The following is a 27,509-nucleotide window of genomic DNA, read 5'->3' as shown; positions in this document are numbered from 1 at the left end:
ATGTCTTTACTGAAAGAGTGGTTAAACTCTGGAACAGGGAAGTGGTTGAGTCCCCATCCCTGGAAGTATTTAAAAGATGTGTAGATGTGATGCTTAGGGACATGGTTTAGTGAGTATGGTGGTGTTGGGTTGACGGTTGGACTCGATGATCCTAGAGGTCTTTTCCAACCTTAATGATTCTATGATTCTGTGAGCTTGACTGTAAAAGGGGGGAATATACAGGCAAGTTTATCCATGTGGAAAATAGGTATAAACAACCATTATAGACAACACAGTTACATGTTTTTTTTCCTCTCTTCAACTCAACTACTGATGTTTTGCCCATTTGCTGTTTGTCGTATTATTTGTATTTTTTCTTAAGACAGAGTTCATTGGACATCTCACGCTTTGTCCTGCATTGTTACTTTTAAATGGACAGAATGGAAGTTAGTACGGTAGCAGTTCTTTACCTTTATCTCCAGGAATACAAACAGTGCACCTTTCTAGGCATTCATGTAAGGCAGTGGGAATGCCTAACAAGCAGGAGGGTTGTAGCAGCACAAATACAATGCAGTTTTGAGAACATTTGAAACTTCACTTTGTAATTGCCTTTTTCTTCATTACACAAAATGATATGCTGTCTTATACAGTTGTATCTAGAGCTATATCAAGCAATACTTTTAGGATACATTACTTTCATTAAGAAATACTACTTGCATTATGAATACCTAAACAGGCCATAGTAATTACTGTTAATTGTCAAACAGAATTGTATTGCTTAAGAGGTGTACTGGTCTTGTCCTGTTCTCTCTTTTCTGTTCTAGGACCATGTGACATCTAAATAGTAGATTTGTGAGAATTTATGCTCTTTTTTTTATTTTTGCTTTCCTTTGCTGAAGATGGAAAACACATATTGAAAAAAATTTTCCTCCATTTGTCATTTTCAGCCTTTCTAAATAACATGTAAAAGGTTTGATTCCATATTTAAAACTTAAGTCTTCACATCATATGTCAGTTGAACAGGTTTGTGTAATCTGGAATTTGGGTAGATGGAAAAGGGAAGGTATGCCATTATGTACAAATGTGAATCTATTCATTATCAAGTATATTATGACAGGTTTGTGGTGATAGGCAGTTTGACACATTGAATTTTTAAAGATGAAATGAATAGAAGGGCAAGACTTGAACTGATTTCTATTAAAAATGTTATTTTGAGATTGGGCAAGTCAAGTACTCCTACATTTCACCCTGAAATCTGAAATACAGACACTCAAACTGGATGTTTTAAACTTAGCTTTGAGTCTGAATTTACTTAAATCTGATGTAGGTGATGATTCATCTCACCAACTGTATGAAAAGTTTAAAAATGGAGAAGGCTTGGGAAACAGCCTTCTAGTACCTCAGAGGAGATTACTGAGAAGGTAAAACCAGGCTTTTTGTTGACGTAAATGATGCAAAAATAGGGGAGGCCCCACCTGGGTCTAAGAAAAAATATTTTCACTACAAAGCCAATTAAACACTGGAACAGGTTGCCCAGAGAAGTTGTGGAATATCTGTACTTGGAGGTTTTCAAGACCCAGCTGGACAATGTCCCGTGTAACTAAATCTGAATTTAGTCTTGATGTTCATTTGAGCAGGAGGTTGGACTAGATTGCCTCCCAAAGTCCTTTCCAACTTGAATGATTTTATGATTCTGATTCAGGCATTTTGTTTTAGTTCATTTTTACTATTAATGACTGTAACTGTTTTTTACTAGTGTGATTTTTATTTTTTTTTCCCAATCCCCTGGTAGATTAGAATTGCAATTCTGTTTTGTTATTCATGAGCGATTTGTTTTTGTTTTAAGCAACAGGTGAGCAAGCAAATACAATTTTAATGGTTTCCTCCTTAATATGTGAAACCATATAACTGGAAACTGTGGGATATTAAGAATGTGATTTGATACCTCTCATTTGACCAGACAAACTTAAATAACAATACCAATACATTATATCATATGTACAATACATAATAATAGTGTATTTTAGTAACTGGAGCCTAACTGGAACATTCCAGCCTTACATAAGGCATAAATATGTACAACATTGACACACAAGTACTAAAGCCAGAACAACTGCAAATACCAAGTCAGCTACTTTGTAGCTTAGATAGAAAACTTTTTTAATGCCCTGAGGAAATACCGCAGAAAGAAGTGATATTAATACATTGCATAGACATATTCAGTTTTACATTAGGTACATTTGTGACAATATATTCTTCAGTTTTGCTATTTCTGTAGGTGTTTTTAAAATATTTTTTCTGACTGTTTTGTTTACATTTTTTTGAAGGTTTCCCAATGAGTGGATCATGATGAACATACTTTAGGGACTTGCCATAGTATGGCTGCTTCTCGATCTACTCGTGTTACAAGATCTACAGTGGGTTTAAATGGTTTGGATGAAAACTTTTGTGGTAGAACATTAAGAAACCGTAGTATTGCTCATCCAGAGGAAGTTTCACCCCATCCTCAAATACGGTCAAGGTCACCAAAGAAGAGGCCAGAGTCTGTGCAAACTCAGAAGGGAAGTAACGGTGGAAGAACTACTGATTTGAAACAACAGAGTGCTCGGGAATCATGGGTGAGCCCTAGAAAGAGAGGGCTGTCTACTTCAGAAAAAGATAATGTTGATAAACAAACTGTGGAAAATTGTGAAAAAAAACAAGCAGAACCTGTTTCACCAGTTTTGAAAAGAATTAAACGCTGTCTACGTTCAGAGGCACCCAACAGTTCAGAAGAAGACTTGCCTACTAAAACAGAGAAGGAATCATTGGAGCATAAAAGCTTAGTGTCGGACAATGATGCAGTCTCCACAGGGACTAAGCGAGCTTGTCGATGTCTTATATTGGATGATTGTGACAAAAGGGAAGTTAAAAAGGTGAATGTTTGTGCAGAAGGATTTAATAATTCTGCAATAGTTGACGAGATTGCAGGTTATCAGACTGTTAATGGAGTTGGTGAGAGAGACTCAAATTCTCTTAACTGTGATGACTGTCAGCTTGATGGGAACACTAAGCAACACAGTGCTGGTTCCTGTATGCCCAAGGACAAAACAGTAGCAGAAAATGGAAACTCATTTGCCCATTCTTCGTTGTTGCTTAATAGCAGCAAGGAGGACAGTGTTGTAGACCATTATGTGCCTTGCACAAACTCTCAAGAACAGGTAAAGTTAGAGGACCACAAAATAATAAATGACTGCTTGCCTGAGGAGCATGCTAATCAGGCAGATGAGCCAGCTACAGGGTCCTTTTCTGAAATCCAGTCGTCTTTGTTAAGGGATTCGGAGGAGGAGGTAGATGTTGTAGGAGATAGTAGTGCCTCTAAGGAACAGTGTGCTGAAAACACCAATAACAACCCGAATACTCATCATGACAGTGCATCAATCTCAGGTGAACCTGAACCACATTCTTCAGTGCTGGACTGTGTTTCAGCTCAAATGACATCTATGTCGGAACTTCAAGAACACAGATATACATTGAGAACTTCACCACGAAGGGCTGCCCCTGCCAGAAGTAGCCCTACTAAAAATAACTCTCCTTGTAGAGAAAATGGACAGGTTGAGGAAAATAATCTTAGTCCCACTGAAAAGAATGTACCTGTAGGTATTAATAATATCAATGGATCTCCCAAAAAGTCTGAAGAAATTAAACAGAATGAAAAAGAGAGAAATTGTAATACGGGAGATCATGGGAGTGATGGACTAAGAAAGCCACTTTCTGAGGCTAGGCTTGTTGCTGGATATGTACCATCTGCCAAAGAGAGTGCCAACATCCACACTGCAGAGGATGATGAGGAAGAGCCTGATGTGTATTACTTTGAATCAGATCATGTGGCATTGAAACACAACAAAGAGTATGTGTAACTATGGTAACCATGAATTCTGCTTTTGTTTCTTACCAAAAATATATAAATTAATACATATTTAAAGTACTTTCACAAAAATTTAAGTGCTTTATAATTTTCATGCTCTTCAGTCTTCATTTTTCTTCCTTGTTTCTACCCCAAACAAAATTAAACTCTATTTAATATGCAGTATGGTACAGCAATGTGGTTTATACATTTCTAGCAATATGAATTCTTTAGACAGAAATTGTTTGGTTGGGTTTTTTTTAAACACATCTGTTATTTCTTTTCTCTAAAAAACTAGCTGGAAACAAAACCAAAGGAATTACAACTCTTAATTGGAGTTCAGTTATTTATCAGCGTATCCAATAGGCACAGCACATACAGCTTACGAAATCACCATTCTGTTGTACATAGAACTTAAGGTTAGATACCTATTTTCAGAGTGTCATGGGAAAGACTTACCATTATTGTGTTAAGGAAGATAAACTGATCAAATGCAGCAATTTGAGAACTTTCTCCAGAGTAAATTATGTCTACATTGCTGTTTATATTCATTAAATGTAAATATATACATGTTCTAATTATTATTAGGAAAGAGCACTAACTTTTTATATTTATCATCTGAATGTTTGTAAGTAGAACTGTGGTAATCTTAAATTTGTGGTAACTGTGAAAGAGATTCTTGAAACAAAAGGGCAATTTTCTCAGTGAAGAAAGCTTACATGGAGAAAATTTGTCTTCAAATGATAGATCGGGCCACAGTTTTTATTGCACAGTCTTTGTAACGCTGTTTTGACTTCTGTGTTTTGCTGTTTAGTAGATGGTCTACATTTTGTTGTGAGTACTGAAAGGCCAAACGCAGATGATCTTCAGTTTGCCTCATATGAAGAGTTAAACCATTGCTAGTAGTTTCTGTAAATAATCACAGCACAATTATTATGAATATGGGGCACAAGGCACAGATGATTGTTTAATCCAGCAGAAGTTTGACTGGGTTTTTTGGTGTTAGAGTTGCATTATTTTTATAATGAAATTTTGTTCAATATTGGATATGAATAAATTATTTTAATCAGAGAAAATTGTGAATTAGAGCATGGTTCAGACAAACTATGATTTCAAAATAATGATCAAATACCTGCAGCTTCAGCCATCAGCCCAAAGTGTATGAACACTTTTCCTGGTAGACAGAGAGAAGATTGCTGTTTCCTAAATTGTAAATGGGAAAAATGGACTGTTTCTTTTGACATTTTTTGGATGTTTTTGTATCTGTATGTAGGGTGACTTTACTAGTTATGTTAGTACAGAGATACATTAGTAATTTATCTTTTTTTTTTGGTGTTTATTAGGAAAAGAATGATAAAGATTGTATCAGATTTTTAGATGTAGCCTCAATTTTTGCTTCTTTGAAATTAAACATGTCTGAAATGTACAGTTTTTAAAAATCAAAATCTGCAATTGAATGTAAATAAAAATAAAAAGTAATTTTTTCTATTCTTACAATTAAACACAGATCTAAATTAAATTGTTCTTGAAAAATTTCAGGAACATGCCCTAGTGTTATTTTTTGAATATACAGAATTGCTCTGAAGATATGACTAGTTGTTGTTCAGATTGGCAGCCTGTTTGTGAGAGCTTGTTGGGGAGCTTTTGAAATTGCAACTAGGACTTGGTAGCTTGCTACTAACTTGCTGCCTGAATGCAGAATTCCAAAAGAAATTGCTGTTATTTTTATCCTGTCTTATATTTTACTGATTTTTGGTGGCAAAAAAAGTCAAAGCTAGAATTCTCTTCTAGATCAAGAAAGAATAATTTCTACTTTTCAGAAGGGAAGCATTCTACTGAAGGTAGTGTTAGCTGGATTTTTTTTTTCCCTTTCAAACAATGTTGATATAATTGGAAAGTTATGGACAGTCTTGTTGTTGTTGTTGTTGTTGTTGTTGTTTATATTTGCAAGAAAACAAATCTAGTATTCTGATGGTTCCTCATGATAATAGGATCCTTCTAAAGAACTTAAGTCTGTGTTCTGATATTTGAGTGCAGTTGTCCTTTACCCGGAACTTCATAGTTCAAGAGTTAATCAAATACAGTGCACTACATCCTTTTTCAAATTTTAAAAATACCAGAGTTCATTATAGGATACTCCTAATTCATGTGTTTTTTGAATAGTGTCTTAACTATACCCTTGTTTAATCTCATTTGGTGCTTATTTTCTAAAATGTTAAACTTAAAAAAAAAAAACCACCAACAGGTTTTAGCAGAAATGCTTTCCGTGATTAGTCAGATGCAAAGAATTCCAGGGTTCCCAAGCTGTCAGGTAAAGGCTATTCGCTTTGTCTGTGATATTTCTGGCTGAGCAAAGTATGCTGGTCTTCTGCTTATCAGACCTTCAAATGGTACACAGCTTTGTTTTTCTGTCCGTCATCAGTTTGTGATTAAACTTGTCTTTATGGATGATTTTTTCTCTGTTTTATATTTCTGTTCTCTCCTAAAAGCAAATTCAGAGAGAAATGAGCATCTTGGCTAGGTTGAGGAGGCAGATTTCTCCAAGGCGGCATTAATATCATTCTTTGGATGTTGCACAGCAGGAAAAAGCTATATTCCTCTGTGTTGCAGAAGCAATTTGATATGTCTGTAAACTTATATTATTTCTTGTTATATTACACAGCTTGATGACATACACATTCATACAGCTGATTTTCACTCTTCAAGAAATTATTGTAACATTGATAAAATACGAATATACTGAAACTTTCAACAGCTATTGATAAGACTTGCTATAAGAAAAACAAATGTATATTGTGGTATTTTTGTATGAATTTTGTTGCTTTTTGAATGTTGTCATGTTTAAACAACATTCATATACGTATATTTCTCAGAAAACTGAATGATATCATAGGAAAAATAATCATCACAGAAAACGAATTATGGAATATTATTATTCAGAGAGAAGGCTTAAATGATGGATGTTCCACAACCTCTTTAATAAAATAGATCCCTCCTACAAAGACAGATCCGAGATCTCTAAACAGAAATTTTATTGCAACATAGACATTCATGTAGATAATAACAGACTGATCTAGGGGGTTGTATAATTGTAAAGTATGGTTAATGTTAATTTTTCTGTTATTACACACGCATTTTGAATTTTTGTGTATTATAATTCCTCTCAGAAAAATATGGTTGGATGCATATTTGAGAATTTTGCTTATATGTTCTAGCTCAGAAACCTTTGCATTTTCTCTTGAGATATTTTCATCAAAATTGAAGTTGTTGATTTAAATCTTTTTACACCGCTTAATTTTATATGCTGTGCTCAGTGTTTTGCATATGTCTTTCCTCAGGAGTTTCTCATCTCTCTTTGCTGTATCTTTTTATAGTTTAATTCTTTCTTACAATGCAGTAGCTTACTTTAATTTTTCTATCTTATGCAATATTTTATTCTCAGTGTTTCATTTAGTGCCCTTTTTTCTTTTTTTCTTCTTCCTCTTTACTTACTCTCTTTGGAGATTTGCAATGTTTGGCAGGTATTAGGTTGCATGGGGGAAAATTTTTGTTTAACACTTCGCTCAGTTCTAGATGAAAATGTAATTGAGGAATTGAGTTTTCATGCGCATATAATGCATTATACAGTGTATTTCTAGGAGCCTGTAAATTGTGATTAGCTTTATAGTGACCACTTAGGCCTGTAGGTAAGCCCACTGAAATGTAAGAATTACACGTGAGCACTTGCCTACAGGCATTCAGTTGCAGGAGTTGGGATCGTGCGTTTATTCAGTAAATAGATATTTTCCTATATCTTTGGTTTCATTTATTACTTTATAATAGTTAAAATCATCATAGCTGTACTGACATTTAAACTGAAGACAGATTAAAATGAAATATTGTAATACATCTCTTAAAACCCAGTCTTGTGAATTCTTACTTGCTGTGGGTTGTATTGTTGCAGAGGCCTTGGAAAGACAGAGGACCACGTAGGATCGTACAATTAGATTTAATATTTAATTGACAATTCATAGGAATACTGTTAATGTCTTTGGATGCGCTTTTAATATTATATGAATGTGAGAAAGAAAAGCAGCATATGTGGCATTCCCTGTGGTACAGGTTTTGTATTTTGTTAAGTCACAAATGTTTCTGCCTAATGAATCAGATTAAAACAGTTCTCTATAAAAGTTCATCTTACTGCACTTGGTTTGTTAGAATAGGGTCTGGTGCACCTTGCCATACTGTAGCAGTCTTTTTCACTAAGGTGAACTTCTAATTTTAGCTGCACCATGTTTTTTCCTTAACTGGATGACAATTAGTATTAAAAATTAAACTACTTCTCATTAATATATTTTAAGATAAAATCTCCATGTCTATCTTCATATATATTGGGCAAGAATAAAAATATTACATCAGTTTTGTAATTTATCCCCATATATTCAGATACGTGTCTCAGAATTAAGGTCAAATTTATCACACAGTATGGATTTATTTTAATGTACAGATAAGTTAGGTAATCTATCATTCCTTCGTAGTGATGTCGTAGCTATGAGTAGCTAATACTATAGAATAAATTATCCTCCTATATTATTTTTAAGGACACCTTTGTCTCATTTTCCTGTGAGACATACAGTTTTAGTCTGAGGAGACTTTGTTACGTTATTTCATCTCAAGAAATAAAGGGAATTGGTATAAGTGAAGTAAATCAAGTTACTTTTTGTAGTAGCAGTTATAATCCATACTGGGGTCAAGAATGTTACGAGACAGCAACTGTTTTGCAAATATGTAACCTCTGAGAAGTACTTTATAGAATATATCATCAACATAGAAGAATTGATGATGTATACATTTTTAGTGTTGAAGAATAATAGAAGTTAATAATTTTTTTAAAAAGCATATATGCCATATATATTAGATTACAATGTGTTTTAATTCATCCTTTGTTCCACACAAGCGTGGTGTGGCATACAGTGATGTTTTTCTTAAACTACCTATTAATGTAAAAATTAAACACACGGAAAATTGGTACTTTTTCAGAGAGTAGTTTCTACTGTCTGGTAGATTGGTCTGTGTTCTTAGTAAGTAACAAAAAAATAAATCAGCCTTAAGGGAGAAATCTCATTTCATGTAGAAGTTGAATGCTGCAACTAGTTCATCTGCAAAATAGAAATATAACAGAAATCAACTAGAAACTTCTAATATGAGTTTCTGATCAACTGCAGTTTGGTATTGCAGATAATTGTGTTATTAAAACATGTTGTGATAGTGTAATGGGCATACAACCACATTTAGTAATGAAATCCTCGTTATATTTTACACCAGCTTAAAATATTAAGTATTTTGAGAATTGTTTACTGCCAGCATTATTACTTTATCATGTTTTATAAGATCATTTCTATTTATAAATACTTACCAATGGAAAAGTTGTAAGTGATGCAAAATTATTGCGGGACTAAAGATTAAGGTTTAGTTAAGAGTATTTTTGTAATCATAGAATTATCTTTTATAATTACATAAACTATTCAGTAAACACTAAGTAACAGAGTTCTTAATTTGCAAGAGATGATGCCTTGGGCATGTGCTGCATCTCCTTTTCTCTCTCTAGTAATAGGCTTACTCTAGGAGCCATTAAATGTCAAGTACATTTGTCAAATTCGTTTTTCTTTCTCTGAACATAGTTATTGTGCTGTCAACCACAGCACAATCGTAGTGAACAGCACTATCAAACACAGTGCAATCCTCATTTAAATAATGCATCCCCTGGAAAACAAAGCTTGACTTCTTTTGGATTTGTGTCCTTGAATTCTCTTCTCTCCTGATTTGCCTGATGCCTGCTTTTCTTTTTCTGCCTATGCTCTCACCTCTCAGTCCTCTGTTGCAGCATCCTGTCCTGGAAGAGAGAGCTTGAGCTCTCCAGTGCAGAGCTGCTTCCCTGCTGGCTGACTTGGTAGTATGTATGGATGTGTGTGCTCAAGGATTGACCAGAGAATGTGAAGAGTAACGGTTGAATTCTGCTTGCCTTTTTCTTGTGGGGACAGTAGTTATGGTCTCTTCCCCTGCCCAAACTGCCAGTTTTTAGCGAACATACAGGAACTCAACTTGTCTTTCCAACTTCTTTGATCAACATGGATCAAAAATCATGGGGGAAAAGTGCACAGATTTAAAAAAAAAATAAACACAAACTTACTATTTTAATACAGAAAAGATAGAAACTTATTTTCCCACCTGTTCATTTGGAATGCGTACCATTTCTAAGGATCCTCATTAGTAAATTCATCTAAACTGGAAACTTAAGTATTAGTTAATAAAAATGGGTTTGAGGTGTAGGAAATACTAGTTGAAAAAAAAAAACAAATGCCGTAGGAAATTCATGGTCCTGATTTCAAAAAAGAGAGACAAAACCAAGAAAAGATGGGGTAGTAACGTACTCGCCCCACAGAGCTGTGTGGAGAATAAGGCTCTGGCTGTGTTTTTGGCTATGCACATAAGGGACACTTAACAAAAGCAGAAGTGGTAAAGTGTGGTTATACCAGTTATACCAATGTAATGTATGTCTGGTGGGACAAGGAATAGATTATATTAACATAATTGCCTACTTGGTAGGCACGTACAAGTACTTCACTAAAATATTAGTAAGTATAGTGATGCCACCAGGAAAACAAGAACATAGTGACTGGCATATGCTGTGAGAGTGTGGGTATCTTTTCAGTTTTAACTAACCTAGCTTGAAATGGTAACTCCATTACCAGTCTTAAGTATTTGTTTTGGTGTTACATGAAGTTTTGACAGCATCTCCATCATGAACTACAAAACTGACTGTTAGTATCTTTTAGAAAGGAATTGTACAAGCAGTATGTATTAATGCTTGTTTTAGTCTCAGCAATAAGTTCTAATCAAGATAGGTGTTTCTTTGGTACTAGAAAGTACTTCTGAGAGGAGGAAAGATCCTACTTTTTGGTTTCCTTTAAATTTTGTTCTTGGTAGGAATAACCAGCTGATTTTTTGTTTTTCATTATTGCACATCTTTATTTTGCTTTGCATAGTTCAAGGTGAAGATGTGCTGCTGTTTTGTGTAAGAAGCTTTGAAAGTTTTATGCTTCATAAGCCAAGGACCAACTGTATTTGTCCATGGTTTATTATCATAGTGAATACTAATAAAAATATACATTTTATGCATTTTCTTCCTTATTTCTAACTTTTCTTCCCCTTCTTTACCCAAAAAAGATTGAGTGAATAATTCTTTTTATTGCTGTTAGAACATTCAGCTTCTCATGATTGCATATCATGTTCTTGTAATCCAGTTATAGTCTTCAGATATTACTGTAACAGAATACTTGAGGGAATATGTTAATTTGTTCCTACAGCAAGAATATACACCTGACTAATAGGAAGGGTTTCTTCCTTGGGTTTTAGTGAAAACCTGCATAACCTAATGTAGAGTGAGTTGAAGGAGTCCAGTAATCACTGTTGTCAACTATCTCAGATTTTTTTGTTCAGAGGATTTCTGTACAGTTGGGTCAGTTTCATGGTAACACGGGTTCCTCCTATTTTGTCTCTGGAAGAAAGCCCCTTCTGAATGGTTGCTTTCCCCAACATCTTTTTAGATAATGTCTGAGTGGAGATACTGGAGGAATCTGTGTGGCATTATTCTCTCAGTAAAGGAGTTGGGACCATTCTCATTAGAGATGATGAGAAGGGAGGAGAAAGAGTTGGAGGTGTGCTGACAGTCTTTCTTTCTGTGCCCCTTGTGAGGAAAACAATTCTACTGCCATTTCCTCATGTCACTCCAAACCTTGAAAATAGAGGAATGACAGGGACCTATATCTTCTTCCCTACTAAATGTCACTGTCCTGCAGGTAAATACTTTCAAAAGTGCTGTTAAAGATCAAAAGGCTATATTAAAATGTGTTAACTGGGGGAGGACTGATGGATGATGTTTTAACCTTTCATGTTGACAAGACTGAAACAAGTTACATGTTTGTTCAGAGGCACAGAGACCTAATTGCCACTAAAAATTTTGAAAACTTGCTGGAAATGTGGATATTTGATAAAGGTGCTTTTGTACAGCTAATATTAAATCCCAACGAGTGTGGTGGATAGCTCTCAACAAGAATGAAGCCTATAGAAGTATATAAGTGGGCGTTCTGTTTCTGGGGCAGAGTTAAGGATTTAAGAAAGAAAGGGACATCACAAGTTCATAAACAATAAAATACTGTTCAGATGCTTGAAATACAAAGTCTGGAGCTGTGAAAGTTAGAAGAAAGGTGAAATTAGAGCGGAAAATGGTTCTTTTGCATCCCGGTAAAAGATTGCAGTAGGGTTTTCTGTTTTTGTTTAGGGTTTGTTGGGTTTTTTTAAATGTCCTTAAAAAAAAAAAAAAGTGCTTTTTGGTTTACTTCTGTTTTGTTTTAAATAGGTGTGTATTATAGCCTGAGGCTGACATTCAGAAATGGTGATTTTTGTTCTGTTACTGGCATGGTAGACTTGGAGAAGCCACTTAATGTATACAAGTCCTGACAGGAGTTGATATATGCCGTTATTGATTATGCCCTTAAACTCTTTTCTGTTTCTGAAGGGAGGTCAAAGAAGGGCCACTCTTCATCAGTAACTTCTGCTTCCTCGTTGCTGTCGTGTGTGTTCTACAAGTCTAGCATTGAATCCCAGCACTCTTCCCTAGTGCAGCAACAGATTTTTTAAAAATCTCAGATGCGCATCAGAATAATTTGCGAGAAACTCTACAGTGTCAAAATTACTGTGTCATGACACTGGCAAAGATTTCAGGCCAAGCTGAAAAGCTGGGAGCATTATCTGATATTTCTGAACTGAAACAAACAAACAAACCCCAAACAAAACACAACACTCACTTCTTTGAAATGAGAAGATTGTTTGATCTGACTTGCAGATTTCTCCAGGAAGCCAGTCTCTTACTGCCTGGGGTTTCCCTTTTCCTACAGTAATTTGCAGTCTTATAACATGTTTAATATCCAATATTTTCTTAGCTTAGCATCTAATAAGGGTTTGGGTTTTTTCTGAATCGCTGTTAGTAAACCAAAATCCAGAGTGATAAATGACTCCAGGTATAGGAGAGCAGGTTTTAATCTGCACTTTGCTAGAGTGCCAGTAGATGGCAATAAAACAAAGACTTGCTCAAATCCTCCTGATTACTGATACGTACCGATTTTGTGTCACAGCTCTTGGAAACACAAAAATGAAGTTTGTTTTAAGGTAGATACTTTTTTCTACATATATTTTAGCCATGTTTTGTTATGAGAAGTGTATACTCCTTCATTTAAAACAAATCCTACCTGCACAAAAAAAATTTCAAATATAAAATTTAAATTATGGCATACATGTTTTTACCTTCTAATCCCCAAAATTGATGTTACTATACTTTTTATCATATTGTGAACTATATTCACACAACTGTAGAAGTGCAGTTAGTTTTGGGAGTGGAAAGTGATGACCACTAGCTGCACAGCATTTTATCAGTCAAGAGAGGATAAGTCATTTCTTTTTAATTAGGTATCAAAGTACACGTCTTTGCAAGGTACTAAGTGATGACTGTAAGGCAAGTATAGTTGACAAAGTCACTTTTTTTATTTCAAGTAGTTTCTGTGAGCATCCAGACAATAAATTACAGGGAACTCTGTATGCTGATTTTATTACATATATTACAAATAATTTCTTGCTACAGTTTTCCATTGTTAATAAGTGTCACCTTTGTCACCTGCTAGCTTGATAAAACTATTTTATGTATTGTCGACTTTTTAAAAAATACTGAATAGAGTTGCATTAGTGATCTAACAATGATAAATATTTAAATAAGGGAGAAAAATTATCATTGTGATAACAATGCAAGTGTTTTAGATCTGTGGTTCATGCTAAAAGCAAGTAATAAACATTTAGCTGTGTGTCTAAGATTGTCTGAATACTATGTGAAGCTTCGAGGTGAAATTGCGTGAGTTTATATATATAAGTAAATGTGAGAATGCTCATTATATCATTACTTCAGAGGTGATTATGTAAGGTTGAAAAAGATGAAGTAAGGACTAAACTTTGGACTGGCAAGGACCTCCTTCCATTTATTTTCATTTGAGGGGGAGAATAGAAGTAATACTGCTGTTTCCAAGTCTCTAGCTTAAAAGGTGAGAAAATACATTATGATTATGTTGGAATATTAGATAAGGGAAGTTCAACGAATAGTGCACAGTAGTGTTTGGAGATACCTCTTGCTAATTTCAAGTTTGTGTGTAAGTTTACTTTGGATAAAGATACTTAAGATGAAATTTCTTCTTTTTTATGGATAAGACCAATGGCAAAAAATTTCCGCATGTGTTCTTAAATGTTTGAGCATTAAGACTTTGTAGGGGGCTTGTTTTTAGAGGAGGCTTGGCATTTTTGTGGTGTTTGGCGAATGTTACCAACAGCCACTTCTGTGTCTGCCCCTTACATTGTCCAACAGGACAAAACTGATGCTTCACATTTATTTACCACAGTTTAACTGAAAAGCTTCACTTACTTATTTTATTCCATCCACTAATTTTAATTAACTACCTAAAAGTTAAAATCTTCTTTTTGTAGCATCTGTTTCTCACATCACTCATTCACTTAAGGTTTAAAGTACAGTACGTTCTTCTCTTGAAGGGAGAAGAAACCTTCAGAAACCACGGAGGCACTAGTCTCTGTGACTGAATGACTCTTACTGTAATACTGAAATGAATTAATTTAAAAATGCTGAATGATGTGGTGTCTTGTACAGGCTAGTGTCAAGTCATTTAGTATAAAAAATAAGAGTAAACTTAAGAAACATGCTATTCTTAATACAGATAGACTCCAAATGTATATAGTGCTTTCTAAAGCTCGTTCTTAGTTCCTGATGCAAAGAAAATAAAATCTGTGATGTAACTCTGGGTACTTAGATCTGGAAATGTAAACAGTGTTATCACAGGATGGAAAGAATGGGGGGAAAAAAGCATCTTGAAAGTAGATCTCAGAAAACTGGATCAAAATGGAAATGGGTCTCATTAAGGTACTAGCTACGCTATTTTCAAGCTTTATCACAGACAAGAGAGGAGGCTGCTGTGTCCCTAATCACTATTAGAACAAGGTTCATGGAAATGAATAGTTTAATTACTAGTTGCTTATGGCAGGACTTCCAGAAATATGGCTCTGCTATGTGATAATTATTTTATGGAGCAATCCAAAAGAGTGAAGTAGTTATCACTGCAGCAGAACAACTGAATCAGCAGGAATCCCTGCTGATCAGTATCAATCCTTAAGAAGTGGCTTTCCTTTTTAAAATATTGGTCCCTCAAAAACCCATTATAATCAAGGTTTTTCACCATCAGTTTCTGTACTATACTGAATTGTTCAAGTGTTCGTCTGGAAGATTCCTGGCAATTAATATGATTTAAGAAATTACAAGAGTGTTTCAGTACTGGGATTGTGGAAACACGGAATTACATTCTGTAGAATGGAAGTTTTCCTACAAAGAAAACTGCTTCGGGTTTTGTATGTGCTAACAATTTAGTAACCAAAACTGAGAAAAGTAGGGGATATGACTGAGTTTACTCAAATTATGCATCTTTAGTTGTATGAGTTTGTTTTGTTTTGGCAGAGGATGTGAGAGAATTTTCCTTGGTAATTCCTCACAGATCTTTCAGAGAAAATTATACTGTAGCTAGATAATTTAGAGATGGTTGCTCTGTGATTGCCTCACTGAAGGATGGAGCTAGTTTTGCAGCGGACTAGTGAGCAAGGTTCCAGTTACTTTCTCTTTACCATCATTAGGCTTTTTCAGTTTTGGAGAATGTTGGCGCAACTGCAGGAGGTAGTTTGAATCATAATTCTTGTGCTTATTTACAAAGAACCTTGGAAGATGGATAGTAAAATTGTCAGGCGCTTTTTTTAAAATAGTCTTGGAAATTATGCGAATGGTGTCTTTGGCTTAATGCGGCAGAAGTATTATGTTACTGTTTGAGACAAAGAAGCCAGAACAGACAGAGATTTCAAGAAAGTTTTCAAAGTGTGCGTTATTTGGCTTACTGCTTTTCCAGAGAAATACTTGGCTTTATTACAGTCATGCAGGGCCTGAGAACTAAAAGCCTGTACAAACCTGTGAAAACAGTAGTGGTTCAAAACTTAAAAGAACGTATGCAGACATATTGTAATGTGATGGGTTAAAAAGTCGTGTTGGAATTTAAAAGGACGTGCAGTGGTTTGGAGAGAATGCAGTACTGCAGCAAATCTGAAGTACCTGAACATGGAATATGCAAACTGTGTATTTCAGGATTAGTATTTTCAATTTTTTCTTGGCAATGTAAGACCCCAAAATGCACATTTTCGTGCATTTCAATACTTCTGATATTCGCTTGATAAAATTGCACTGTTATTCCTGGGCTTCAGAATATATTCATTCATAAAAACTGAATATGGAATTTAAATAGCTCCAAGTTAATACATTTGTTTAGCAGAGGTACAAAAAAGTGCCAGGAAATCTTTTTGTCTGAACAGTTTGCTCAAACCCCCCTTTTTCTGTCTTGAATTATTTCATGATAATAGTGCTATATAGCCACAGATCAACATCACATGGCATGTTTTTGAATGATCCTGAAATTCTTGTAATATTTTACGTGTTTCCATGAAGACCAGAGGTATCGCTTCTGAACCATTTATCTTCAAGTCCGTGATTACTTCAGTGAGGTCACATGAATGTTTTAACGAGGGAAGTAATTGGAGTTCAATATTCTTGCTTTGTTTGTTATTTCTCCCCAAGTGTAATTTCTTCTCTTTCCATTCAGACTTAATTATTTAAGGCCACCTCATTAAGATGATTTCTTCCCCCACTTTACACATGTGAATCATCATTAAATTAGCACTTCATCTAAATCGCCAACACTTGGTTGCTTTTTTTCTTCTATGTATGTAAATGTTTTAAATGAAATGATTATTTTCTTTCAATTTCATTTAGAAAAGCAATCACTTAAATACAATTTGAATAAATGAGGTAAAATGGCTCAACGAAAGAAAGGCAAGTATTTATTTAACATCTTAGAAGCAAATTTTTGTGTATGCTACTGAGCCTCTGTTACCGTGACTAGAGTTAACTCCAGAGTCTTGTATAGAAGTTTTGGCACCTGCTGATAGAAAAAGGCTTTCTGTTGTCCAGGTTAAATCATCTCCCCAGATACCATTAAGCTCTTCTGTGTTGTTACAGCTGCATCTACATCAAACATGTTAGCAGCCTGCCTGTGTTTCATTTCTCTGGAGGGTGCAAGGCAGGCTTCTGCATAAGCAGTGCTGTCAGCCCACCTGACCATGGCCAGAGGTTGCCCAGCACAAAACTAGGCAGTAATCAGATGCTATTTATAAAAACTAAGTAAAGATCTTAATTCTACATATGGTGATTCCTGTAAGCCTGTAACAATCTGAACTGCGGTATTGTCTCAGGCCAATTTTGAGGTGCCTTCACTGTTTTCGTAAGGTATTTCTGGTTTGGTTTTCGCCTGTTCAAGAATAGCCCCATTAATTATCTTGCTTTATGTGAAGTTATTTTGTTTAGAAGAAGCTGGAGCACTTTCCCAGTAGTGAAAATATTCTACTACTGTTCCAATATTAATGGCCTATTTAACAGGCACTGTAGGTCTTAGTTGCATGTAAACCTGAATATGTGCAGACAAATTTAAATAATAATAAATCCATAACAGAATTGTATCCTACTGTTTTTAAACAAGCTCAGTATTTTAAACTTCAGAACGTATGGCTATATTTTATGTTTTCAAATATTATATTTGGGTGGAAAGAAAATTACCCTTTTTCATGGGGAGGCAGCAGTTTAATGTCTAGGTAGAAACTTAACTATTTGATGGTATAAAGTCTGTATTTTGCCTTGAGGCTGTTTACTTCCCTCCACTTAAAGCTTTACCCACTTACCAGTGCAGTCAATTGAAAACTTGCATTAGCTCAGTAACCTCTGGATCTTTTCTGAAATACCCGTGGAATTCATTGTGTTAGGCTTGTCTTTGTTTTAGCAATAAGAGAACAGAAAGAAAATTTACTGAAATAGTGTAGTAGTGAATAGATCTTACCTGATTTTAGTATACGTTAGGTTGCATTTTGCGCTGAACTAAAATACAGTTGTATTAAATGTCAGAAAACATTTTCATGAAAAAAGTTAAGTTGATAGATAATAATTTGCAACAACAGGGGCCATGAGTAACTACATGATTCAGAAGCTGAAGTGGACAACTGTAACTATAAAGCCAATAAAATGTATTAAATGTCATTACCTGTTTTTTAAAGGCTGTGTTACAATATTGTATGATTTCCTGACTGAGTTAGCTTTATAGAAAACAGTTTGGGAAGCATACATTATTTGGTACAGGTATGATAGTCACCTCAGTGACTCTTAAATGTATCTGTTAAATAAAAAAACCAAATTTGTGTGTGCATCTGGGACGGCAGGTTTGAGGGAATGCTGACACTTTCATTCAACTTCTGTATTCTTAGAGGAATATCTTTTGTATGTATTTGTTTTGCAAATTACTTATTCCTTGGTTTATTGTTACGTAATTGTTTTGTAAATGATTCTGGTATTCTGCTCGAAGTTAAGGCTTATATGAAATGTTTAGATACAGTTTCTAAGTCATTCCTGTCCACCCTGTGGGTGGTTGAGCAAAATGTTAAAATTCTGTGGTAGTTATTTGTATTGGGGTAGAAGGAAGCTGATTTTGAAGTGGAAGAGAAACTAGGTCATTTTGTTTGGCTTTTTTTAGCTTTGTAAGCAAAGCTTGTTGGTCATAGCTATTGAGAATGTGAATAGCTTGTCCCTGATACCATATTGTTTTACCTAGTATAGAATTTACATTTAAAGGCAATCACTGGGGGTTTTAAATATATATATTTTAATGGATTTATATAAATTAATCTACTACTTAAAATAGATTTGATATAATTTTTTATCTAATTCAGTAAAAATGTCTATGAACTGTTTCAGATAAGCTATGAAATCTGGTAGATACTAGTAGATAATCATGGCTAGTATTTAGATTGGGGGGTGTCACTTCTAAGACAAATTTAGTGAGATGTTTTCCTTTGTCTCTGTAGTTATCAGAGACTGTTACAGACGATTGCTGTACTCGAGGCTCAACGTACTCAAGCAGTTCAAGACCTTGAAAGTTTAGGCAGACACCAGAGAGAAGCACTGAAAGATCCTATTGGATTTGTGGAAAGACTCCAGAAGAAGGTATTTCAATGGGCTTTTCTTAAGTCTTACTCAGAAAGTTTTTTTAATAACTAGTAATTAATCGTCTATAGAAATCAGAAAGTTCTATATATACTTGCGTAAACATTATGAGTTTAAAATCCTTTCTATGTTGAGCAAAAATGGCCCTTCGCTTATTAAATCTGTAAGACGTAGGTCTTCGATGATTTTATTAGATATGCTTTCTTTCCTTTTTTTGGTATGTAGAAATGTAATCTTTAAATTTGTAATTGTAATGTAGGTATTTTAAGACAACCTGAAATCTATAGGTGACTGGAAGTACTGCATAGTAAGGCATCAGATCAAGAATTCATAACTTTTCTCATTAGAGAAATTAAATGTTGTGCTATAAGTGAATTTGGTAGGGTACTTTTTAAAGAGCAGGAAATGTAGTTCATAGCCTAAAACCAAAATGAATGCTAGAAAACATACCTGAGTTCTGGATAACATAATATTGTCTGATGGAGGAGAATTAATTTTGATAAGGAAACACTTTCTTTTCAAGCTTTAAAAAAAAATTGTAGTAACAGGGATACTAAAAAAATGTTTTAAAGCTTGAATACTTTCTTACTGCCACGTCTACCAGTGACAAACACGCTTGACCTTCTAGTCTGGTAGCAACATGTTGTGTTTCAGTGAAGAATGAAGTGGGTATTTTATGGTGCTCTTTTCCTAGGTTTGTAGAGACCTAGGTTTAAAGAGAGGTCTGAGGTAAGCCCATTGGTTTCAGTAGTTGTCTTTCCATTAAATTTTGAGCTGAGTTAATAGCGTGCATGATGTAGTAGTGTTGCATTTGATAATCGTTTTATGGGGAAATACTAATGCTAGTTGGAAGTATCTGGTGTATTTTTGTCTCCAAACCAAAGGAATGATACTCTTAAGGTTGACCTTTAAATAAAGTGGTGAGCTTTTCAACAGTTGTGTTCTAGGCAGAAGACAGCAAAATCAGTGTAAAATATACATTGATTTCTTTGATAGGAGGAGTTTAGGTTTATCAGATGATAAAACTCCAAGTCCTATCGTTTTTTGTGTTAAGAAAGGTACAGATCCTGGGCAAACAGTATGTTTAAACAAAATAAAAGACAGATAGACAGTAACAGGATATTGAAGTCAGAAACACCTGATTTCAACTGTGAAATACGCGCTTTAAAGTTTTATGCTCAGTAAGCCATCATTGACCGTGCCGCTGCATATTTTACATGCACTGTTGTGTATTATTCTTGGAAGATATCTTCTCCTTAAAAAGACTGTGTGCTGCATGACGCTTTAAAAATTCTGATTTTGAATTCTGCTGTTAGCTAAAAATCAGTATCAGGTTTCATAACTTTTCAGGATTCGTAGGTTTTTGTTTGGGTATCAGCGATTGCGTTAAATATTGCTTTTTTTTTTCAGGTTGATATGGGTCTTCCATATCCTCAGAGAGTTGTTCAGCTCCCTGAGATTGCCTGGGACCAATACACCACTAGCCTTGGAAACTTTGAGAGAGAATTCAAAAACCGAAAACGTAACAGTAGGAGAGTGAAGCTGATTTTTGACAAAGGTAAAAGGAAAGTGGGCATACGTTACAAGAAAGAAATGACCAGTGTGGTGGTTTAATAATTCCTTTTTTGTGTTGCTTACAGTAGGTATACCTGCTGCAAGACCAAAAAGTCCTTTGGATCCCAAGAAGGATGGAGAGTCTATTTCATACTCTGTCTTGCCTTTAAGTGATGGTCCAGAAGGTTCTACAAACAGTCGTCCACAGGTAGTTGTTACAAAAGGAAAGATAAAATTTTACAAAATTTACTTTTGAATTTTTTTCTTTTTTGATATGGGTATGTGGGTAATCAAATGTTAAAGTTGATGATGGCATTTCATTCATGTACTCAAATCAGAGAACTTATTTTTGGTTTAGGCAAATTTTATTTCAAATTTTCATGCGTTTATTTGGTTTGGTTTTGGTTTTACTTGGGTAGGAAAAGGGTTAAAATCAAGTTATCCTAATTGTACTTTTTCTAAACACATATTCCATTTTATATACTGTATTTGAGCAGATGATAAGGGGACGACTTTGCGATGAGACCAAACCTGAAACTTTTAACCAGCTGTGGACTGTAGAGGAACAGGTAATGGGAAACTTCCATTTTGTAGCTGTGGTAACATACATGAGAATAAAAGCAAATTGTGTAATAATGTTTAAAGCATTTAGAAGTTCAGAGTCACATGTATGTAGATAGTCATCTTTTGACAACTCATACCTCTACTAGGAAAGATGTATTTATTTTTTTTTCTCCTGTTGATTTAGAAAAAACTTGAGCAATTGCTTCTGAAATATCCACCAGAGGAAGTAGAGTCCCGACGGTGGCAGAAGATAGCTGATGAACTGGGAAATAGAACAGCAAAGCAGGTAACAAGTAAAACACTTGGAGAAGTAATCCCTTTCCTTCACTACTTTTTTTTTTTTTTTTTTTTTTTTTTAAAGGCCTTTTAGGAAGCACAGGTAAGTGTTGAAGAGAAACCTGGATACAACCTCTTAAGTCATTTATTTCTAATTTGACGTTTTTTTCTGTTAAAAAAACCCAATTCATAAACTGAGGAATTAAAAAAGAGGGTTTATTTTTATAATGTTCATAATTAAAGCAATAAAACTTATTTTTCTAGAAAAAAGATTTGACTGTTTGGGATTGTTTGAGTGGTTGTGCTGTGGTAGTAGTGATGTCAGTCACTGCAACCTAGCAGCTGATACAGATTCACAGAAGATTTATTTGTAGGTGTATTTTTTTTTTTAAAATAGCAATCAATAAAATCCAGCATCTTTTCAGTAATCACTTTTTCTTAAAAATGTAACAGCAGGACCTGCATTTCCCTAATAACAATGTGACTCTTGCTCTCGATCTCAAATACGGAATTTTAAAAGTGCCCCAAAGCCCACGACAAAGCTCCCAGACCTAGTTGTTCATTAGATTTTGACAGCATGCATTTAATTCTATATAGCAAGTATAGTGACACCAACTGTTCTCAGATTGAGTTACATTGGAGTGCTGAATTTCCTGCACCTCAATACTGTAGAATGGGCAGACATTTTAATACTCGCAGACAGAAGAATTAGTTCTGTACTGGGGCCAAGATCCACAAAAGGACACAGATGTGGAGACACCGAGTGTTTCTGCATCTGACTTGTTGGGGTTTTTCCCCTAAAATGACATAATTTCTCCATTTTGACCAGAAGTAAAAAATGCTGAGGTTCTGTGTTCACAGTATTTTAATTTCTCCTATTTCAGTTGTACGCTTTCAGGTAAAAGTATGCTTAAGTATTTCAGTATACAAGATTACCTCATCACTGATCGTATCTATGCTTACAGGTATATTTCTCCATATCTGAAAAAATGAAAATATATGCTTACTTATTTCATAAATAAAATGTAGAAGTACTTTCTGTATGCTAACTATGCATACTTTATCTGTCATTGTTAAGAAAGAATAAGTTTAGCTTCAGCAGGTAACAAACTACTAAAATTCTTTCCTTTCTATCACAATTTTTGCTAGATTTCCTGTGTACTTTTAAACAAGGGTAGTTTTTTTTCTCTGAAAGCCTTCGAAGTGTCTGGAAATACTACCAGTGCAACATTGCATGATAGGTAATGGTTAGAGTAGCTGTCGCAAAGTAGAAAATGGGGGTTTCTTGTCCTTGTACCAATGTAGCAATGCTGGCAAAACTTTGAAGTGAAGGCCTGTTACATTTCGTTTGACATTTAATTGTCGCATGTTGTTTTTTCTAGGTTGCCAGTAGAGTGCAAAAATATTTTATTAAACTGACTAAAGCTGGTATTCCAGTTCCAGGAAGAACTCCAAACTTATATTTATACTCCAAAAAGGTGAGACAATATTACAGCAGAAATTCTGTATTTCTTTTGCATTTACGTGCAAATTGGGTCTAAACCATTAATACTTTCGATTTAAGTCTTGATTAGTGCTTTCTTACTAACTAGTTCCACCTTGCATGATGCATTTCTTACTTATTAAAGTAATTCTTTTCTTTTGCCATTAGCACTGTCGAGTGAGTTGGGTGTTATCCTAGTTTCACATCAACATCTGTTAACTACCTCTCTGTCGGATAATCTCGGGGACAAGAAGTGTCAGAAAAGAGAACATAGCAGTCAGATTGCAGGCTGAACCAACAGGGTTGAATGATTGGTCTTGGAGTACTTTTTCCTCATTTGTAAGCTTACTGTAATTGATCTAGAAGAGCATAATGAGAACCCTGTTGGAAGAAGATAAGGAGCCCTGTAATTCATATTGCACAGTCATCTTCTAATTAACAAAAACAAAGAAAATTATGCATAACTGAGCATACTGAACTAGCACAAGCATAGGTTTAAGACTGAAATGTCATGTCTTATTTTGATTTGCAACATACATGACCATTAAAATAGAATGGTCATATAAATGACCATTAAAATGCGGTGTTTCTCCTGATCTTGGAATGGATGAGAAAAGAACATGGTCCCGAGAAATCTTCTTAATTTGCAAAGTAAAAGACTCTAGATTTCTGTGCAGACTGGTCATATATTTTGATTTAAATAATATAGTACTCTTGGGTACTAATGAGGACCCTAGACATTTGAAAAGGGCAGTCTCAGGTTTTGTGGGGGTTTTGATTGTTGTGTTTCTTTTTTTGTTACCATTGTGTTTGCAGAAGTTCTTTAAAACCTGTTACAATGGCATTTTGTAGAGTAACATTTCTTTTTTGCATCCAGGTGTCCGTGATGTTTTCTGATTAAGAATAGAGTAAGCCTTACAGTGATTCTGCAAAAAGGCAAATTTGCAGATTTAGTCCCTTGAAAGTTTGGGAACAAAAGTTACTGCCAGAGGGGCCTGATAGAAAGATCTACCACAGCTCATCTCTAATGATTTAAAATGTTACACACACCCAGTTGTCTCCTAGTATTCTCTGAAGTTACTGCAACAATGTATCAGAGGCTTTCCAGTTTACCATCCATCATGGTAATGCCATTTTACTTTCATCAGGAATTTAATCTACTATTCTGCTCTATAAATAGAGGCAGGGAAGGTACAGGCATGACTCTGTCTGGCGCCTTGTCTATTGGAAAAGCACTTTCTGGCAGAAGAACCAAAAAAACAGCTGGAAATGTTGGTACCTTAAATACTGTGGTGAGATTCATCCGTTAGAACTCTAAATTACTTGTACAGTTTACCATGCTGTGGGGCTAATTTCAAAAGGGGTTGAAAATTTAGTTTTGAAAATTATAATCCTTTGAGTTCTTTATGTCACCTTACCATTTTAAATGGCCTTAGTCACATGTCTCCTCTTCTTTCCTCTTAGTTTTGTTTGGAAAGACTGTTATTACAGAATGTGAGCAATGCTGCCAGGCAGCAGATCACTGTATTTGATAAATAGTGGGAATATTTAATCAGTACGTGTGTGACATTTTAACCATATTTTTCACTAATTTGAACAGTGAACACAGCATAACCAAGAGTGAAATATATTTTTTATAAAATTCTTAACATTCTCATACTACAATGGTAATGCTACCATCCTACAGATTTTTCTTAAGCTTATATGTAGAACAAATCTAATACTTACGTCTGTTTTCACAGTATGATTCATACCCTTATTACCAAGTCATAAGAGTAAGGTCATTGTGCCCTGGTTTGTATTAAGGTAGCATCTCTATTTTATATTTGTATCCCACGTAAGAAATACAGCAGATGAAAAGATCAAACAAATAGCGTATGTGGGGGAATTGAGCTCTCAGTCTGCTAATATAGCTGTCTACTTAGAGCACAGATTGACAGCACTGTACCAGGCTGTAGCTATTCTGAAGTCTCCAATGGAGATAACATAATGTGGCAGAAAGGAAATGCACAGGGTATTGGAAGCCTGGGTCATGCTTATGCTGTGCTCATCCTTATTTTGATATTGAGTATACACATACACTGTAAACTGCGGTATCTGCTTTATTGCCAATAATAGAAGTATGAAAATTGGATGCTGATACTTAAAGCACATATCTATGGGAGAATAAAAACCATAGATATATATAATGTAAATAATTGTGTCAAAAGGGATGCTTCATGAGAAGGTACTTGCGTTTCTCCATGGGGATTGCCCAGGATGCTTTTTTAAAATGGTTACTGGGGAGGTGAGAAGCCTATTCAGTTCTTGAACATCTTGTTGAAGTTACTGCGTATATCTCCTCATATGGCATAATGTCTCTTCTGATAAGTGATACAGGAAATTAAACAGGATGCATCAGTTTATTTTCCTGTATAAACATCATCTGCTACTGGTGAAAATAAAACTGAATCAGAGATTTAGGACTCTAGTATTCAGTTCTTCAATTATGGCTTATCATTTTCAATTTAATGCTTATATAATATCATTCGTGCACCTGCTTTTAAGCTTAATCCAGAAGATATATTTCCCACAGGAAAAATGATTTTTTAACTGTCTGCTTTTATGTAGTATTTAGTTCATTCTTTACCAGAAGTAGAATCATATTAAAAAGAGAATTCAAATCCTCCATTAAATTCCTAGGTCATAACTGTATGCATAACAGTGCTACTATTTAAGTGTAGACACAGTTTTCCTTTCTTGATTTCCAGATCTAGTATTGAATGCAGATCTGTTTTCTGTTAACAGAAAATTTAAATCACTGTGTCAGCTCAAGCTGAAATACTGTCTAACCTTATAAATGGAAGTATTTGGGGGGGGGTTGAAATCTTAAAGGGAACCAGAAAAGCAGCAAAACACAGGAAGTCAGTGATCATAAGGCAGAAGGTGGAAAAATTCAACACAATGGATAGTACATTAGTCTTAGAACAAAATGTTCGGTTTTATTCTATGCACTGTAATTGTTCTGCAGATCTGACGTCCCAGCTTCCAATCGTTACTACAGACTTAATCTCTTCCCTTAAGAGCGAATGGGGCTAGTCTCAATTCCTTGTTATAGTTCTGTCTGTATAGCTACATTCCATCTAAGATAATTTGTGTGATTTTTGCCTTTACTTTTTAAACTGTGCAGAATGGTAAAATGATGCTAGATCCCTCTTTAGAGGTTGAATCCATCTTTAGACATAAATGGTTGTATTATAGTATTACTGGTTTGTAACTGACTTAGAAGAACCTTTGGGATAAAACGCCTTGTGTAAGAAGAGAAAGTATTAACTATTGTAAATATTTCTTATGCTTTATCTGTATGACAGAAGCTAGACACAGTGTAAGACAATCCTTTCTTTTACGATTATTAAAAAAAGCACTTTTCCTACTTCTGGATTTTGATTCACACTGTTTTCTTTAAATTGAGGAATGTAAGATTTGACATTTAAGATGTCAAAATGCTGGTCTGGAAAGTAGCTAAGTAAAAAGTTGAGTCGGTTTCATGCACCCTAAATTCTTCTTTTTTGATATTTAATATTCTTCCATGGGGAATAAGTAATAGGGTCTGAGTGCCTTTAAGTAATCTTATTTTAAAACTGTGGTGCATTCTACACCTTCAGACAGCATTAAAGTTGAAAGGTTTTAGATATACACTAATGGAGTAATTTATCTCATCTAACATTTTTTAGGTTCCTTTTCCAGTCAGTGGCAATGAAAAAGAACCTTCAGAGAGCAATTCTTTCTAACTCTTAGAAACTTCTTTTATGGCAGAATGAATTGCGTTTTCTCTCCCTGGACTAGGAAAGAAATCTGGACAATTAGAGTAGACTTAAATTTTTCAAAGGCACAAATTAATACAAGAAGTTGATGAGAAGTGTCAAGCGTGGACTGGTCTTTTGGATCTTGGACCTGTGCAAAACTACTTCTTTGTTTAGTCTTGCACTCACACCACTCATGACTCTTGGAAGTCTTTTAATATGTTTGCACTTTGGTTCTCAGTCTTCAAAATTGTAACAGCTTTATTTTCTGTTTTTCTATTGTTGTCCGTCTTATTTATTTAGATGGTCGGGTTTTTATGGTAAGGGCTCTTTCTTACTGGGTTCTTACCAAAGAAGTGTTGCACTGTTCATCTGATTTCACTTGTTATGGGGGAGAAAAACTCCAGCTGTATGAGGCTTTGATAGAGAGGTTTAACTAAAAATAATTGGAAAGATGATAGACTCTTTAGTGCAAAAGAGCAAATTTCTGGCAAGGTTTTATTGATGAGGATTACTTAAATAATAACCAAGGAATGTTTCTTAAAATATATCATTTTTTCATTGTAGTCATCAAGTAGACGGCAGCATCCTTTAAATAAACATCTTTTCAAACCTTCAACTTTCATGACATCTCATGAACCTCCAGTTTATATGGATGAAGATGATGACAGATCCAGTTTTCACAGCCATATGGATACTGCAGCAGAGGAGGAAGTATCGGTATGTCATTTAAATCAGTCAGAGAATAGCTTGCTTACT

At 34.8% G+C, this 27,509-nt stretch overlaps 1 protein-coding gene across 3 annotated transcripts in view; it reads left to right on the top strand.

Annotated features, from left to right (window-relative positions):
• ZZZ3 (zinc finger ZZ-type containing 3) overlaps positions 1-27,509 on the top strand; it is a 65,962-nt gene that overhangs the window by 30,326 nt on the left and 8,127 nt on the right. For 2 of the 3 annotated variants that reach the window (XM_076340424.1, XM_076340425.1), the window contains exons 3-10: positions 2,307-3,868; positions 18,953-19,091; positions 20,502-20,649; positions 20,732-20,853; positions 21,143-21,214; positions 21,394-21,495; positions 22,868-22,963; positions 27,318-27,470. In XM_076340424.1, coding sequence (XP_076196539.1) covers positions 2,358-3,868; positions 18,953-19,091; positions 20,502-20,649; positions 20,732-20,853; positions 21,143-21,214; positions 21,394-21,495; positions 22,868-22,963; positions 27,318-27,470 — 2,343 coding nt within the window. In that variant the 5' untranslated portion in view covers positions 2,307-2,357. The remainder of the gene's footprint in view (positions 1-2,306; positions 3,869-18,952; positions 19,092-20,501; positions 20,650-20,731; positions 20,854-21,142; positions 21,215-21,393; positions 21,496-22,867; positions 22,964-27,317; positions 27,471-27,509) is intronic. The other variant, XM_076340426.1, reaches the window with a different exon arrangement.

Source organism: Aptenodytes patagonicus, chromosome 5, assembly GCF_965638725.1.
Source record: "Aptenodytes patagonicus chromosome 5, bAptPat1.pri.cur, whole genome shotgun sequence".
In the NCBI taxonomy this organism is placed as follows: domain Eukaryota; kingdom Metazoa; phylum Chordata; class Aves; order Sphenisciformes; family Spheniscidae; genus Aptenodytes; species Aptenodytes patagonicus.
The sequence above is the reverse complement of the archived record's forward strand: the minus strand, read 5'-3'. Positions and strand labels throughout refer to the sequence as shown.